Here is a 17,065-nt window from a genome sequence, read left to right on the forward strand (position 1 = left end):
CGTCGACACACCTTCTCAACGACGTACAGAAGCCGTATTTTGCCAGATTTCGCCTTGCAAACAAGCGGCGCCGAAGTACTGGAGCGCTCCAGGTCTCGGCTTTCATTTACGAAGCATTTCATGACATCCTTGGACTTTACTGCAGAGGGTGACTAAGACCGGGGGGGGGAGGATCTGGTTGCGTTTATACCAGTCCGGGGGTGTTGTCAGAATTCAGCTCAGCCTCTTTTCGTGGGATCCCCGTTGCTAAGGGCCTGGGCTGGGACCCCGTGGAGTAGGGTGGGCCCAGGTCCCCTATCCCCCGCAGCCGCCCCACCGTAAAAGCCCTGGGGCGCACCGAGAGACCACCCAGACTACAAGGGACCAATTCCAGCCAGTGTGCCCAAGGGTGCGGAAGACCCCCGTACCCTATCGGATGGCCGTCACAAGGATGAAAGACCAACAACCAGCTCGGCTGGGGAAGGAAGAGGGAGACCGTGCCAGAGGGTCTGGTGAGATGGCTTTTGAGGACAAATCAATGCGCAGGGACTTGGAAAGAGGGACCTAAGAAGAGCTGCCGATGGGCGCAAGGGCAGAGGGCACCGTGGTCGGGGCAGCGGGGATGGTTTGTCCGGGGAGATAGAAATACTCCACTTGAAAGACGCGGCGTCACCGAGAAACCCAGGTGCACTTTTCCTCGTGCCGCTGCTCCAGCGCCAGAGATGGACGACGGGCCGCAACTGACCGAGCAGTGACGATTGGAGGGATGAGACCAGGGGGGAGCCGGGCCGGGAGCCATATTCGCTTGTGCGGCCATTAGGTGGCGCTGGCGGGGCAGGGGGCGAAAGGGCCTGATGTTGAACGCGGCGGGGGTGGGAAGGAACGACTCGGCCAGCCCAGGTCGGGGGCAGGGTGGGGCAAGTTTGGGCTGGAAACGAGGCTATCGGGGGAAAGGTTCTGGTCCAAATCCCACCACCACCAAATTTGGACAGGATTTGCCACAAACTGGAGATTGAGGGGCACCAGCTGAAGTTTAGAGCGGGGTGGGTGGGGGGGACCTGGGATCCAGGACTCCTGGGTTCTGTCCCCGGCTCTGGGAGGGGACGGGGGGCTGGTGAGTTAGAGCAGGAGGAGCTGGGAGCCAGACTCCTGGGTTCTGTGATGGGGGCTTGGGATTGGCTCTGGGATGCGGCTGACTCTGGGGAGGGGTGGCCGAGCTCCAGGCGCCCAATGGAGAAGACCAAAGAAGGGGAAGTTGGGGAATCGGCCCCTGCTCATTGCTGGTTTGGGGGGTGCGCAGCAGGGAGACCCCCCACATCCCCAACACACCCACACAATCTCCACCGGCTCTTTGCAGAGGACCCTGGGTCCCACTGGGGGGCGGTCGGGTGGGGGGTTCAGGGCCGGGAGGACATTTGAGGGAGATATTCCCCCCCTAAGGGGTATCCTGTCCCCAGTAACCCCCCCGACCCATTAAATCATTTCAGCTCCTGTTGGGATTCTGGGAGCCCTCCCTCAGGGGTCTTGGCCCCAGGCCCCCGCCTCCATGGGGGGCACTGCAGGAGAGTAGGCGGGGGGGCAGGGGGAGGGGTGGGGGGGATCGGCGGCAGGGAAGGGGGGTTGGATGCTGGGGGGCAGCAGTGGAGGGAAGGGATCTCAGGGGACGTGGGGTGGGGTGGAACGGGGGGGTGATGGGGGCAGTCTCTGAGTGCAGGTCCCTCCCCGCTCTGACCCCCCCCCTCTGCCCCCTGCAGGAAAAGTTTGGGCTGGCGCTCGACCACAAGTCGAAAATCTTCCAGAACCTCAATGGGGCCATTGGTGAGAGACGGGGGGGCACCCCATAACCTGGTGGGTCAGGACGCCTGGGTCCTATCCCAGCTCCGGGGGGAGGGGACAGGACTTCTGGGTTATCTTCCCAACTCTGGGAGGGGAGTGGGGACTGGTGGTTAGAGCAGGGGGGCTGGGAGCCAGGACTCCTGGGTTCTCTCTCGGCGAGGGGAGGGGAGGGGAGGGGGGAGCTGGTGGGTTAGAGCAGGGTGGGGGGAGCTGGGAGCCAGGACTCCTGGGTTCTCTCCCCGGCTCTGGGAGGGGGGTGGGGGCTGGGTGGCTGGGACTCCACGTCTCTCTCTCTCTCTCTCTCAGACGAGGTGGTGCTGAAGTTCGAGAGGAGCCGGGTCCGTGCCCGGAACGTGGCCTACGACACCCTCCCTGTCGTCATCCATGGCAATGGGCCCACCAAGGTACCCCTAAGATTTCCCCCCCCGGGACCCCCACAGCCCCCTCCTCCCCCAGGTCCCCCTGAAATTCCCCCTGGGCCCCTGACACCCCCTCCTCCCCGGGACCCCCACAACCCCCCTGGGACCCCAACACCCCCCCGAGATCCCCCTAGGGACCCCCGTCACCCCTCTCCTCAGAGATTCCCCCCAGGACCCCCAGCCCCTCTCCTCCCGCAGATCCCCCCAGGAACCTCCCTGCCCCCGTCTGACTTCCTCCCCCGTCTCTCAGGTGCGCATAGCCAGGGGCTCCCCTGGCAGGTGCCCCCGACACCCAGAAACCCGCCCCCCATCCTCGCAGCTGTGGGGAGGTCTGTTGGGGTGGGGGCTGTAGGAGGGCGGGGGCTGGAGGGCAGCAGGAGAGGGCTGGGGGGGCCGAGGTTGGGGGGCAGATAGGGGGCCGGCTGTGGCAGGATGGGGGGGCTGAGGTTGGGGGGCAGATAGGGGGCCGGCTGTGGCGGCAGGAGGCTGGAGCGCAGCAGGAGAGTGCTGGGGGGCAGATAGCTGGCTGTGGCGGGATGGGGGGGCCCGTATCTCACTCCTTCCCCCCCCAGCTGCAGCTCAACTACCTGGGGAACTACATCCCGAACCGCTGGACCTACGAGGGGGGCTGCGGGGGCTGCGATCAGGGGCTGCTCGACCTCTCGGGGACCCCGGTGAGTGGGGGGCTGGACCCCAAAGCCGAGCCCCAGGTGGGGGTGGGGGCCAGAGGGGCTCTGAGGTGGGGGGGGCCATGCTGCACATTTGGGGGTGGGGGCAGGTTTTGGGGATCTCAAATAGGGGGAGTCTGGGGGATGGGATTGGGGTATCTGGAATTGGGGGATATCTGAGGGACAGGTTTCTGGGGGTGGGGGGTCTGGAATTGGGGGGTCTGGGGTGCATTTGGTGGTCCTGAGTTTGGGGGTGTCTGGGGGCAGTGGTGGGTTTAGGAGTGACCCTGTCTCTCCCCAGGATAGGGTGCACAGCGTCGCTGGGTTTGGGGGTACAGGGAGTGGCTGGTTTTGGGGAGCAGGGAGGGGCTGTTTTTGGGGGGCTGGGAGTGGCTGGGTTTGAGGGTGCAGGGTGTGGCTGGGTTTGGGGGTACAGGGTGTGGCTGGGCTTGGGTGGCTGGGTTGGGGGGGTAGGCAGTGGCTGGTTAAGGGGGTGCCTGACCCCCGTCTCTCCCCAGGAGGAGGCGCTGCCCCGGGTGCTGGTGGGGGTGTTCGTGGAGCAGCCGACCCCCTTCCTGCCCCAGTTCCTGCAACGCCTGCTGGGCTGGGCCTATCCCTACGCCCGCCTCAGCCTCTTCCTGCACAACCGCGTGAGTGACCCCGCGGCCCCCATCTGTCCCCGCCTCCCCCTGCGACCCACAGTGACCCCGCCTCCCCTGTGACCCACAGTGATCCCGCCACCCCCTGTGACCCACAGTGACCCCGCCGCCCCCTGTGACCCCCGTCTGCCCATGTGACCTCCTACCAACCTCAGTGACCCCACGACCCCCAGCTGCCCCGTGACCCCCAGCTGCCCCCACAACCCTCCACAACCCCCAGCTGCCCCATGACCCCTGGCTGCCCCTGCAACTGCTGGCTCCTGCCCACGACCCCCATTCCCTGGACACCTCCCATCACCCGCATTCACTCTCAGGAACCCCAAGATCCCCCCAGGGACCCCAAGATCCTCCCATGACCCCCAATGGCCCCCAGGCCCTCCCAGATCCCCCCCCATCCCAGCACATGCCCCCCCCATCCCCAGCACTGACCCCAGATCTACTCAGAGACCCTCCCACCCCAACACTGCCCCCCGGCAACCCCTAGATCCTCTCTCATCCCCACAGCACCAACCCCTGGAGACCCCCCCATTCCCCAGCACTGACCTCTCAGGGATCCCTAGAGTCTCCCCACAGGGACCGCCCGTCCACGCAGGGGGGGTCCCTGGCACCCCCCGGCTGACCCCTGCCCTCCCCCCCAGGAGGTGTTTCACGAGCCCCACGTGCAGGGGGCCTGGGAGCGGCTGCGTGGGGCCTTTGCCAGCGTCAGGCTGGTGGGCCGGAGGAAGAGCTGAGCCAGGGCGAGGCCCGGGACATGGCCATGTGAGTGGGCAGGGCTTGGGGAATGGAGGCGGGGCCATGTCAGAGGAAGTGGGTGGGGGCAATGGGGACTGTGGGCGGGCCCATGGGAATGGGGGTGGGGCCCTGGAAATGGGATGGGGGCTACAGGAGAGGGATTAGGATGGGTGGGGATGGGGGCGGGGCTGAGCAATGGGGGGCAGGACCAAGGAGCGTAGGGGGCATGTTGGGGTCATGAAGCAGGGGGCATGGATAAGTGGGGGGTGGAGATGGGCACGGATGAGGGGTGGGGGGGCCGTGGGGTCAGCATGTGGGGGTGGGGGGGGAGGAACCGGGTTCATGGTGCTTGTCTGATGCCCCCCCCGCTGCGTGCCCCGCAGGGACATCTGCCGGCAGGACCCCGACTGCGACTATTACTTCAGCCTGGACGCCGACGTCGCCCTGACCAACCCAGGGACCCTGCGCGCCCTGATCCGCCAGAACCAGTACAGCTCCCCAAACCCTGCCCTGCCCCCCCTGCTTCCCCCTGCTCCCCACAGCCCCCCAACCCGGGGACCCTGCGCGCCCTGATCCGCCAGAACCAGTACAGCTCCCCAAAACCTGCCCTGCCCCCCACTGTCCCCCCCACTTCCCCCCAGCCCGGGGACCCTGCGCGCCCTGATCCGCCAGAACCAGTACAGCTCCCCAAAACCTGCCCTGCTCCCCCTACTTCCCCCTGCTCCCCACAGCCCCCCAACCCGGGGACCCTGCGCGCCCTGATCCGCCAGAACCAGTACAGCTCCCCAAAACCTGCCCTGCCCCCCATGCTTCCCCCTGCTCCCCACAGCCCCCCAACCCGGGGACCCTGCACGCCCTGATCCGCCAGAACCAGTACAGCTCCCCAAACCCTGCCCTGCCCCGCCCCCCCTGCTTCCCTCTGCTCCCCACAGCCCCCCAACCCGGGGACCCTGCGCGCCCTGATCCGCCAGAATCTGTACAGCCCCCCAAAACCCTGCCCTGCCCCCCACTGTCCCCCCCACTTCCCCCCAGCCCGGGGACCCTGCGCGCCCTGATCCGCCAGAATCTGTACAGCCCCCCAAAACCCTGCCCTGCCCCCCACTGTCCCCCCACTTCCCCCCAGCCTGGGGACCCTGCGCACCCTGATCCGCCAGAACCAGTACAGCCCCTCAAAACCTTCCCTGTCCCCCACTACCTCCCCACTGCAACCCCTGCCCCCCCAGCCCGGGGACCCTGTGTGCCCTGATCCACCAGAACTGGTACAGCCCCCCAAAACTCGCCCTGCCCCCCCCCCCACTGCTCCCCCCATCTCCCAGCCTGAGGACCCTGCATGCCCTGATCTGGCAGAACCAGTACAGCCCTGCAAAACCTGCCCTGCCCCCCCCCCCCCGCCTACCTCCCACTGGTCCCCATTGCTCCCCAGCCCGGGGACCCTGCGCGCCCTGATCCGCCAGAACCAGTACAGCTCCCCAAACCCTGCCCTGCCCCCCCTGCTTCCCTCTGCTCCCCACAGCCCCCCAACCCGGGGACCCTGCGTGCCCTGATCAGCCAGAACCAGTACAGCCCCCCAAAACCTTCCCTGTCCCCCCACTACCTCCCCACTGCAACCCCTGCCCCCCCAGCCCGGGGACCCTGCATGCCGTGATCTGCCAGAACTGGTACAGCCCCCTAAAACCCACCCTGCCCCCCACTGCTCCCCCCTGCACCCCAGCCCGGGGACCCTGTGTGCCCTGATCCACCAGAACTGGTACAGCCCCCCAAAACTCGCCCTGCCCCCCCACTACTCCCCCCATCTCCCAGCCTGGGACCCTGCGTGCCCTGATCTGGCAGAACCAGTACAGCCCTGCAAAACCTGCCCTGCCCCCCCACTACCCCCCACTGGTCCCATTGCTCCCCAGCCCGGGGACCCTGAGCGCCCTGATCCACCCGCACCTGTAAGACCCCGAAACCCGCCCTGCCCCTGCACGGAGCCCATTTCATCATGTCTCTGCCCCCTTGCTTAGCTCCTCCCCTTGTGTCTCCGCCCTCTTGCTTAGTTCTGCCTCTTGTGTCTCCACCCCCCTGCTTAGCTCCACCCCTTCTGTCTCTGCCCCCTTGCAGGAAGGTCATAGCCCCCATGGTGTCACGCCCGGGCAAGCTCTGGTCGAATTTCTGGGGGGCGCTGAGCCCTGAGGGCTACTACGCCCGCGCTGAGGACTACGTCGAGCTGGTGCAGGGCAAGCGCACGTGAGTCACCCCCCAGAGGGACCCGCCCCCCACTGGAGCTCCGCCCCCTTCCCGGGGGAGGGGCTGAGACCACCTTCAACCGGAGCTCCACCCACTTCCCAGGGGCGGGGCCTAGACCCCCCCAACCAGAGCTCTGCGCCCTTCCTGGGGGAAGGGCCTAGACCCACCCCTCACCAGAGCTCCGCCCCCTTCCCAGGGGTGGGGCCTGCACCCTCTCCCGCTGACCCCGTTTCCATCCCGCAGCGGAGTGTGGAATGTGCCCTACATCAGCCAGGCCTACCTGGTGCGCGGGGAGACGCTGCGCTCGGAGCTGCACGACCGGAGCGTCTTCACCCTGGAGGAGACCGACCCCGACATGGCCTTCTGCAAGAACGTCCGCGAGAGGGTACGGAGCCCCCTTAACCCCCCAGAGCCCCCCCAAAACTCCCATAGTCCCCCTGAACCCCCACAGCCCCCCAAAAACTCCCACAGTCCCCCTGAACTCCCCAGCTCTCCGAAATCCCCCTTCCACCCCAACGCAGCCTTCTGCAAGAATGTCCGGGAGAGGGTATGGGCCCCCCTTAACCTCCCACAGCCCCCCAAAGCCCCCCAAAATTCCCCACCCGCCCCGACACGGCCTTCTGCAGCAGCGTCTGCCAGAGGCTGAAGAGATCCACCCTGTCCCCAACAGCCCCCCCAAACCCCTCGCTCGAGCCCTCTCTCCCGGCAGGGAGGCGGATTTCCCCGGGGGTCCCTGACGGCCCTATCTCCTGCAGGGGATTTTCTGCACATCACGAACCTGGAGGAGTTCGGGCACCTGCTCTCCACGGCCAATTACAACACGTCCCACCTGCACCCTGACCTCTGGCAGATCATGGAGAACCCCCTGGTGAGTGACTCCGCCCCCCTGCCCCGCCCCCTGCCTGCACCCTGACCTCTGGCAGATCGCGGAGAACCTCCCGGTGAGTGACACCCTGGCCCCACCCCCTTCCCCTCCCACAGCATGTCCCATCCCAGGCCACGCCCCCCTGCTGTGTGTCCTGGCCCCTACACTGCTGCGGGGGCTGGGCTGGCCCAGGGGGTCCAGGGGCTTGGGGGTCGTCCCCAGCACCAGCTCAGAGGGCTGACGGGGCAGGGGCCCTGGGGTCCAGGTATGAGGGGCAAACTCATCCCTCGGGCTGGGGGAGGGGAGACGGGGACAGGGGGCTGGCTAGGGGAGGGGAGATGGGGGGCAGGGGGTGTCTCTCACGCAGTCTTTGGGCCCCCCAGGACTGGCAGGAGAAATACATCCACAAGAACTACTCCCGGGTGCTGGACGGGGAGCTGGTGGAACAGGTAACCCCCCCCCAGCCCCCACCCCCACCATCCCTTCCCAGTTCCCCATCACCCCCAACGTCCCCCAGACTCCCATCACTCCCCCACTCCCCCACCAGAACTGCTGGGAACATGGGGGGCTGGGCCGAGAGCCGGGCCAGCCCCCCACCCTGTCCCCAAAACACCCACCAAATCCCCCTGGGAATCCCCCCCAGCTACCCCCCTTCGGGCGTCCTCCCCCCACCTCTCCCGTCACGATCCCCCCCAGAATGCTGCCCCTGCCACCCCTAACTTCCTGCACCTGCCAGGCATCTCCCCCCCGGGGCAGCCCTGACTGTCCCCTGCCCCCCAGTCCTGCCCCACGGCACCCCACCCAGTAACCCCCCCAGGGCAGCCCTGACGGTCCCCTGCCCCCAGTCCTGCCCCATGGTGCCCCCCAATACCCCCCCAGCTCCCCGGGGCAGCCCTGACTGTCTCTTGCCCCCCAGCCCTGCCCTGACGTCTACTGGTTCCCCATCCTGTCAGAGGTGGCCTGCGACGAGCTGGTGGAGGAAGTGGAGCATTATGGGATATGGTCCGGCGGGCAGCACAAGGTGAGTGGGGTGCAGTCCCCCCATCCTGAACCCCCCAACCCCGTTGCACAGTGCCCCCTACTGCCCCCCAACACTCCACAGCCCCTGCCCCCAGTGCCCCTTCTCCCACAGCCCCCTGCTGCCCCCCAGCTCCCCCCTGCTGCCCCAAACTCCCCGGAGCCCCCTGCTGCCCCCCAATTCCCCACAGCCCAGCGCCCCCCGCTACCCCCAACTCCCCACAGCCCCCTGCCCCCTGCTGCTCCCCCATTCCCCTACACCTGCAGCCCCCTGCAGCCCCCCAAATTCCTGCACCCAGCGCCCCCCGCTGCCCCCAACACCCTGCAGCCCCCTGAATCCCTGCACCCAGCGCCCTCTGCAGCCCCCCGCTGATGGGTCCGGTCGTCCCCAGGACGCCCGCCTGGCCGGGGGCTACGAGAACGTGCCAACGGACGACATCCACATGCGGCAGATCGGGCTGGAGAGCGAGTGGCTGCGGTTCCTGCGGGAATTCATCGCGCCCATCACCGAGACGCTCTACCCCGGCTACTACACCAAGGTACCGGCCTGGGGGGGGGGGGTCCGGGCTCGCTAGGGGGCTCGTACCCCCCTCCCGAGATGCTCTACCCCGGCTACTACACCAAGGTACCGGCCGGGCAGGCCTGGGGGGCCCGGACCCCCTCCCCCTTAGCACGGCCCCCCCCTCCCCCCGGCAGCACGGAGCCCGGAGGGGAGCGCTCCTCCGGCTGGCACCAGCAGCGGCTGCAGGGCCATTACCCAGCATAGGTCACGCCCTCCCTTTGGTCCCGCCCACTCTGACTGCCCCTCCCCCCCAGGCCCGGGCCCTGCTGAATTTCGTGGTTCGGTATCGGCCGGAACAGCAGCCGGCGCTGAGACCCCACCACGACTCGTCCACCTTCACCATCAACATCGCGCTCAACAACAAGGGCAGCGACTACGAGGTGAGACCCCCCCACCCCCCGGGGAGAGCAGGGGCTGCGCGTCGGGAGTGAGGGGCACCGGGCGGCTGATTAACAGGGGGCCGCGGGTTGGGACTGAGGGGGTCGGGTAACGGGGCTGCACGTGAGGACCGGGGGGGCTGTGGGTCAGGACCGAGGGGCACAGGGGGGCTAGGTAATGGGGGGCTGCGGGTCGGGAGTGAGGGGCACCAGGGGGGCGGGTAACAGGGGGCTACACGTCGGGACCGGGGGGCACCAGGGGGGCCATGGGTCAGGACCAGGGGCCCCCCCTCACACTCGTCTCCCCCAGGGCGGTGGCTGCCGGTTCCTGCGCTACTCCTGCTCCGTGACTGCCCCGCGGAAGGGCTGGAGCCTGATGCACCCGGGGCGCCTGACCCACTTCCACGAGGGGCTGCCCACCACCCGCGGGACCCGCTACATCATGGTCTCCTTCGTCGACCCCTAGCCCCGGCTGTGGCCCCCCCCCCACGGGGTCCCAGCCTCGGCCCTCGGGCTCCCCCACCCCTCAGGCCAGGGGGCAACGGGGGGACGGCCCCCCCATGGGGCAGGGGCTGCGCCCTGGGGGCCGGGAGGGGGGCCAGTGGTGCTGGGGGGGGACGTGGCTGCTGTGTATAAAACGTGTTAAATTATTGGGGTTCCTCCCCCCATAAATGTGTATTTTTAACCAGGGCCTCGGAGGTGTCTTTCCGTCGTGGGGGGGGGTCTGTGGGGCAGGGAGTGGGGTAGGGGGGTGGAGCTGGGAGCCAGGACTCCTCAGTTCTCTCCCCAGCTCTGGGTGGGTTGGCGGGGGGCTGCACCCCCGGGGGCAAATACCCCAGCTCTCAGCCTGTGCAGCCAGCTGTGGAAAGTGCTTGGGGGGGGGGGGGAGAGGCGCTCGGGGTGCCAGGGCTGACCAGGGCCCCCCCCCCCCCCAGGCCGGAAGCCGTGGGGGGCAGGTGACAGCCAGAGCGTAAGTCCCTGCACAGCATCTGGGGGGGTGTCTGTGACGCAGCTTCACCAGGAGAAAGCATGTGCCCCCTCCCCCCAACATGTCTCCACCCAGACTCCTCCCCCCCCCCGACACTTCGGGGCCCCCCCATGTCAGTCACAGGGCCAGGCATTCCTTTTTCCTTCTCTTTATAAAACCAGCCACGGCACGACCTCCCCCCACCCCCAGCCCTAATAAATTAATACGGGGGGGGGAGCACCAGCCAGGCCAAGAAACAGCAGCTGAACCCGCCAGCCCCCCCCCCGCTCCCCCCACACCAATCCCTGCTGGGAGCTGCCAGGCAGAAGCTGGGGGGCCAGGAGACGGACGGGGAGGGGGTCACAGCTCCAGGGATGTGCGTCGGGGGGAGGGGGGGGAGTGGCAGTGTGTCCACCTGGTCCCAAGGGGGGGGGTGGCCCAACTGAGGTAGCTTGTCCCGGAGCAGCCCCCGTCCAACACCGGAGATGTCCCACCCTCGGCAGTGCCCACGGTGCCAGGGGGCAGCTGGCTGCGGGTGGGGAGGGGGCCAGGCCTGCACCCCCCACACACACTGGCTCAGGCTGAGTTCGGCTGGGGCTTGGCCACACCCGGCCTGGTGCCCGTCGCAATATTCCAGGCCCGGCTCAGGCGGATCAGACGTGTCCCGTGCCCGGATCAGGCGGATCAGACGTGTCCCGTGCCCGGATCAGGCGGGTCCCGTGCCCGGCTCGGGCGGATCAGGCGGGTCCCGTGCCCGGCTCAGGTGGATGAGGCATGTCCCGTGCCCGGCTCAGGCGGGTCCTGTGCCTGGCAGGTCCCGTGCCCGGCTCAGGCAGAGTCTGCCTTGCCGGTGGTGAGGCGGCTGAGCTGCAGCTGCCGGGCGGCCTGGAGGAGCCGGTGTCTCTCACGCAGGTTGCGCCGGCGGACGTGCTCACTGGTGATCTCCTGCACGTGGCTGGCCGGGAACCAGCCCTTGTGACCGTCGCCCAGTCGCAGGCCCTGGCACCAGCCTGCCGGGTGGGAGCGGAGGGTGAGCGCAGCCAGCACGGGGCAGCGCCACCGACCTGCCCTCCGCACCCTCCTGCCATGGGGGGAAAGACCCAGCCAGCGCCCGGGGGAGGGGCCATGGCTGCATAGGGTGGGGGGGGGACAGCAGTGGGGCAAGAGGCCCCAGGGATTTGGGGCCCGAGGACATGGAGACCAGGGGGACCCCAATGGGAGGTTCAGGGGGGCAAAGCATGGAACAGGGGGAGCCAGCAGGTGCCTGGGTCTGATCCAGCTCCATCCACCAGGGGGCAGCACTGGGGCTCCCCGCCCGGTCACTGGGTGGGCTGCACCGCCCAGCCCTCCCCTCCGCCCCCCGACACTCACCCTCGCTCGTTTTGCGCAGCACGTTGACAACGTCGGCCGGCTCCAGGCTCAGCTCATCAGCCTGCCTGGCCAGGTAGGGCTCCACGCACTGCACCTGGGGGCAGTCTGGGGGGAGGGGGGCAGGTGAGACCCCTGCCCTCCCCAGCCAGGAGAGAACCCAGGAGTCCTAGCTCCCAGCCCCGTCTGCTCCAACCCACCAGCCCCCACTCCCCTCCCAGAGCTGGGGAGAGAACCCAGGCATCCTGGCTCCCAGCTCCCCCGCTCTAACCCACCAGCCCCCACTCCCTTCCCAGACCTGGGGAGAGAAGCCAGGAGTCCTAGCTCCCAGCCCCACCCCCCTCTGCTCCAACCCACCAGCCCCCACTCCCCTCCCAGAGCTGGGGAGAGAACCCAGGAGTCCTGGCTCCCAGCCCCCCTGCTCTAACCACGAGCCAGGTAGGACCTAGGCGTCCAAGCGGAGTGTACCCACCCCAGTCCTCGTAGATGGTCTCCTGGGGCTGGCTGGGGGGGGCGCCGTGCTGGGGAAAGGCCTCCATCCATCGGTGCATGTCCGACCTGGGGGTGTGTGGGAGGGGTTGTAAAAAGGGGGAGCTCCATTGCCCCTCCCCCATCCTCGGTGTGTGGGGGGGTCCTGTCCTCACACCCACGTCCCCTCCCCCAGACAGCTACAGGGCCCTCAGGGACAGGGAGGGGGGACCCCTGCCCCACCCGGGAGTGTCCCTCTGGCCTGCCCATGGGGGCCCCCCGTTTTCTCCCCTCACCGCCTGTCTTGCTCCCCCCAGGAACCCCTCCCCAGGCCCTCCCTTGGCCTCCTCCCCTGATCCCTGTTCCCCGGGGCCCCTCCGCCTCTCCTGGGTCCCTCTCCCCGCAGCCCCCCCGGGATCCCCGAAGCCTCCCCAGACCCTCCTGTGGCCCCCCCATGGCTCCCTGCACCCCCCTGGGAGCCCCACAGCCCCCCCACTCACTGGCTGGGGGCCCGGCAGAGGCGCTCGCAGGCCTGGCCGCAGTGGTTCTCCAGTAGCGTGAGGTAAAAGGCCTGGGCCAGGCCGGGCGCCGGGGGGGGCTGCCCCACCCCCTGCACCGACACCAGCGACCGGTGCCCATAGTCCAGCACCACGAAGCGCCCCGCGCTGGGGGGGGAACACGGGGGTCAGGGTGCGGCTGGGACCCTCACTGGCCCTCCCCAGAGCAGCCCTCCCCAGAGCAGCCCTCCCCCATGGCCCCTCCCTAGACCAGCCCCCCTTTCCCAGACCCCCCCATGGCCCCTCCGCCCCTACCCGACCCCACAGCCCCTCCCCAGGCCAGCCCCCCTCCCCCACACACCCCCACAGTCCCTCCGCCCAGACCCTCCCCTCAGACTCTCCCACAGGCCCTCTGACCTGACCCCCCCACGGCCCCTCCCTAGACCAGCCCCCCTCTCTGACCCCCCCCCCACGGCCCTTCTGCCCCTACCCGACCCCCACGGCCCCTCCCCAGACACCCCCACAGCCCCTCTGACCCGACCCCCACGGCCCCCTCCCCAGACCAGCTCCCCTCCCCCACACACCCCCACAGTCCCTCCGTCCCGACCCTCTCCCCCAGATACCCCCCAGCCCCGCAATCTGCATCCGAGACCCCAATTCCCACCCCGACACCTCCAGCCCCCTTCTCCCTGGCCCCGCGCCCAGCTGCCCCCGCCGGAGCCCCCTCTCCCCGCACCAGACCCCCAGGGAGCCCCCAGCCCTGACCCCCCAACCCACCTGACCCAGACACCCCCTCCCTGAACTCTAGCCCCCCCTTCCCAGACACCCCCCATCCCAGTCCCAGATCCACGCCAACCCCCATCCCAGGCACCCCCAGCCCTCTTCTCTCCTGACATATCCCCACACCTGCCCCCCCGGCCCCACCTCTTGCGCTGGGTGACGAGCAGCAGGTCGCTGAAGAGGAAGAGGTGGATGGGAACCGTCCGGGGCCTGGTGCCGAACAGGGACCCCCGGGGCAGCACCTCGGCCAGCGCTCCCTGCTTCTCCAGCCGCCGGCTCTGCGAGATGATGGGCACCGCCTGGGGGGGCAGAGACGCGGGGCAGGACCCCCAGCACACGGCGGGGGGGTCAGAAACATGAGGGGAGAGGCAGGACCCCCAGCACGGGGCCGGGGGGTCAGAGATACGGGGGGGGGGCGTAGGATCCCCAGCACATGTCTGGGGGGTCAGAGACGCAGGAGGAGGGGCAGGACCCCCAGCACACGGCCAGGGGGGTTAGAGATGCAGCGGGGGGGGGTAGGACCCCCAGCACACGGCCAGGGGGGTTAGAGATGCAGCGGGGGGGGGGTAGGACCCCCAGCACACGGCCAGGGGGGTTAGAGATGCAGCGGGTGGGAGCAGAACCCCCAGCACCAGACCCATGGGGGGCAGGACCCCCCAGACACCCACCCCATGCCCAGCTGGCAGGTGGGGAGCAGGGCTTCGGGGGCAAGAGCAGGGGGCCAGGCCCTGGGGGGGCACCTTGAGCCGGTCGAAGTCGATGCGCCCAGCAATCTCAATGAGCTCCTCCGTCTGCCGCATGCGCCCCACCTCCGAGTTGCACTCCTCAATGATCTGGGGGGCAGAGCAAGTGAGTGAGGGGGGGCAGTGCCCACAGCACCTGGCCCTCCCCCCCCCACAGCAACTCCCTCCCAACTCACCTGGGAGATGCAGGCCAGGGCATCCAACGCATTTCTCTCCCGCTCCGAGCCCTCCTCCGCCCGGCGCAGGATGTTCTGGGGCACAGGGAGGGACCCGGGTGAGATGGGGAGAGAACCCAGACGTCCTGGCCCCCAGCCCCCTGCTCTAACCCCCCAGCCCCCATTCCCCTCCCAGAGCTGGGGAGAGAACCCAGACGTCCTGGCCCCCAGCCCCCCTGCTTTAACCCCCCATTCGCCTCCCAGAGCTGGGGAGAGAACCCAGGCGTCCTGGCCCCCAGCCCCCCCCCCCCCCCCGCTAACCCACCAGCCCCCGCTCCCCTCCCAGAGCCGGGGGCAGAACCCAGGAGTCCTGGCTCCCAGCCCCCCGGCTCTAACCTACCAGCCTCGACTCACCTCCCAGAGCCGGGGAGAGAACCCAGGAGTCCTGGCCCCCAGTCCCCCCTGCTCTAACCCCCCAGCCCCCATTCCCCTCCCAGAGCCGGGGAGAGAACCCAGGCGTCCTGGCCCCCAGCCCCCCTGTCTAACCCACCAGCCCCCGTTCCCCTCCCAGAGCCGGGGGGGGGGAACCCAGCCCCCCCTGCTCTAACCCCCCAGCTCCCATTCCCCTCCCAGAGCCGGGGAGAGAACCCAGGCATCCTGGCCCCCAGCCCCCCTGCTCTAACCCACCAGCCCCCGCTCCCCTCCCAGAGCCGGGGGGAGAACCCAGGAGTCCTGGCTCTCAGCCCCCCCTGCTCTAACCCACCAGCCCCTGCTCCCCTCCCAGAGCCGGGGGGAGAACCCAGGCGTCCTGGCCCCCAGCCTTGCTCTCGCTGTGGGGGAGGCTGTCCCGGACGCCGGGGTCCCTACCTCGAGGAGCATCTTGAGACGGGTGATGCGCTGGAAGGGCAGCAGGAGGAAGGAGAGCAGGGGCAGACGCTGGCACACGGGATGCGCCTGCAGCCGGCCCAGCACCGCCGCAAAGGGCCCGTTTCGCTCCCTGCGCCAAGGGGAGAGGGGGTGAGACGGGGCCTGACCCCCCCGAATCCCACCTGGGGCACCTGGGCCTCGCCCTGCCCCCATCCCCCATATGCCTCTCTTGTACCCCCCCGAACCCTACCCCCCTCCCCCCATATCCCGCCCGGACCCTCTCCTGTACCCCCACCCCGTGCTCCTCATACCCCTCTGCCATGGGCCCCCATAGCCCCACCCCCATCCCCCTGCCCCCATCCCCGATATCCTCTCTTCTACCCCCCCCAAACCGCAGCCTGGGCACGTGGGCTTCGCCCTGCCCCCACCCCCTGCCACCCTCCCCCCATATCCCACCCGGACCCTCTCCTGTACCCCCACCCGTGCCCCTCATACTCCTGCCCCATGGCCCCCCATAGCCCCCTGTGGCCACCAGCCCCACATAGCTCCACCCCCACCCTCCAGCCCCGCCCCATCTCCATAGCCCCGCCTCTGTGTCCCATAGCCCAGTCCCCGCCCCACCCCCACCCCCTGTTGTCCATAGCCCCGCCCCCAGCCCCACAGCCCCGCCCCGTGGCGCACATGAGGGCGCTGTACTCCTTCTCCTGGTAGGGCTGGTTGCGGACATAGTCGATGTAGGCGGAGAAGTCGCGCCGGGCGTGGGCGGCCACCACGTCGCTCACGTCCTGGATCTGCAGGTTCTCGGCCACGCGCCGCTCGAGCGCCGCCAGGAACCTGCCGCGGGAACGGGGGTGTCAGGGCCAGGGGGGCACCGTGCGGCGGGGGTCTCGGCGGGGGGCAGGCTGGGAGCAGGGGTCCAGGAGGTATCGGGGGTACGCTGGAGGGATCTGGGGGGGCCGTGGATGGAATATGAGGGGGTCCAGGGGAAACATGTTGGGGATACACAGAGGGACATGCTGGCCAAGGGGATATACTGGGGGGGCCTTGGGGGACATGCTGGGGGGTTTCTGGGGGCCCAAGGGGGACATGCTGGGGGTATATGGGGAGACATGCTGGGGGGGTCTGGGGGGAACATGCTGGGAGACCCAGGGGGGACATGCCATGGGGCACGCTGGGGATACACGGGGGGACGAGGGAGTACATGCCGGAAGGACATGCTGGAGATACACAGCGGGGCACGCTGGGAGTACAGGGGGGGGACCAGGGGGGACATGCCAGGGATACACAGGAGTACAGGGAGTATATGCTGTGGGGCACGCAGGGGGTACACAGGGGGCAGGCTGTGAGGCAGGCCGAGGGTACATGGGGGGACCGGGGGGACACACTAGGGCTATGGGGGCACACAGGGGGCAGGCCGGGCTGGAGGCAGGCCGTGGGTCACACTGGGGGCACACGGGGGTACACAGGGGACATGCTGTGGGGGAACATGCCATGGGCACACAGAGGTACAAGGGGGGCACGCCGGGGATACATAGGGGGCAGGCCAGGCTGGCGGCAGGCCGTGGGTCACGCCGGGGGGACAAGGGGGACCAGGAGGAACACACCGGGGGCACACGGGGGCCGTGCTGACCTGGCGCTGATCTCCTGGATCCGCAGGATGCTGGAGAACAGGGCCTGGCGCTCGCGGGGCACCAGCGTCTCGCCCAGCGCCCGCGACCCCACAAAGTGCTCGGCCAGCAGGCGCAGTGAGCGCTGGTACGAGGCCTCCGACGTCAGCACCTCGAACAGGCTCTGCCGGGACACGGGGGTCAGCCGGGCCCCACGGCCCCTCCCTGGCGTCGCCATCACCTCCCCACTGCTCCACAGCCCAGGGGCCAGGC

The 17,065-nt window shown here is 69.1% G+C and overlaps 2 protein-coding genes across 3 annotated transcripts; one reads left to right on the top strand and one right to left on the bottom strand.

The window, feature by feature from the left end:
* The first annotated feature begins 1,638 nt into the window (after nt 1-1,638).
* On the top strand, nt 1,639-10,025 carry LOC101943910 (multifunctional procollagen lysine hydroxylase and glycosyltransferase LH3). Its single transcript, XM_065563181.1, is given in 16 exon segments — nt 1,639-1,797; nt 2,122-2,219; nt 2,807-2,908; nt 3,421-3,552; nt 4,200-4,269; nt 4,272-4,320; nt 4,677-4,781; nt 6,394-6,519; nt 6,763-6,904; nt 7,066; nt 7,275-7,387; nt 7,768-7,833; nt 8,301-8,405; nt 8,794-8,940; nt 9,218-9,343; nt 9,651-10,025. Coding segments are annotated over 16 exon segments (1,665 nt in total). The 5' UTR covers nt 1,639-1,670; the 3' UTR covers nt 9,807-10,025.
* Nucleotides 10,026-10,422: 397 nt separating this feature from the next.
* On the bottom strand, nt 10,423-17,050 carry LOC135974704 (rho guanine nucleotide exchange factor 15-like). 2 transcript variants are annotated; one of them, XM_065563179.1, is made up of 10 exons: nt 16,816-17,050; nt 15,867-16,019; nt 15,186-15,315; nt 14,340-14,414; nt 14,161-14,253; nt 13,565-13,719; nt 12,644-12,808; nt 12,148-12,233; nt 11,679-11,783; nt 10,433-11,317 (listed from the first exon to the last, which is right to left on the bottom strand). In XM_065563179.1, exons 1-10 carry the CDS (start codon nt 17,028-17,030, stop codon nt 11,136-11,138), a joined length of 1,359 nt encoding a protein of 452 aa, XP_065419251.1. In that variant the 5' UTR covers nt 17,031-17,050; the 3' UTR covers nt 10,433-11,135. The 2 variants fall into 2 exon arrangements, with proteins under 2 accessions (XP_065419252.1, XP_065419251.1); XM_065563180.1 differs by lacking the exon at nt 12,644-12,808 and having other exon boundaries at nt 10,423-11,317.
* Nucleotides 17,051-17,065: the final 15 nt, after the last annotated feature.

Source organism: Chrysemys picta, chromosome 12 (genome assembly GCF_011386835.1).
Source record: "Chrysemys picta bellii isolate R12L10 chromosome 12, ASM1138683v2, whole genome shotgun sequence".
Classification (NCBI taxonomy): Eukaryota; Metazoa; Chordata; order Testudines; family Emydidae; genus Chrysemys; species Chrysemys picta.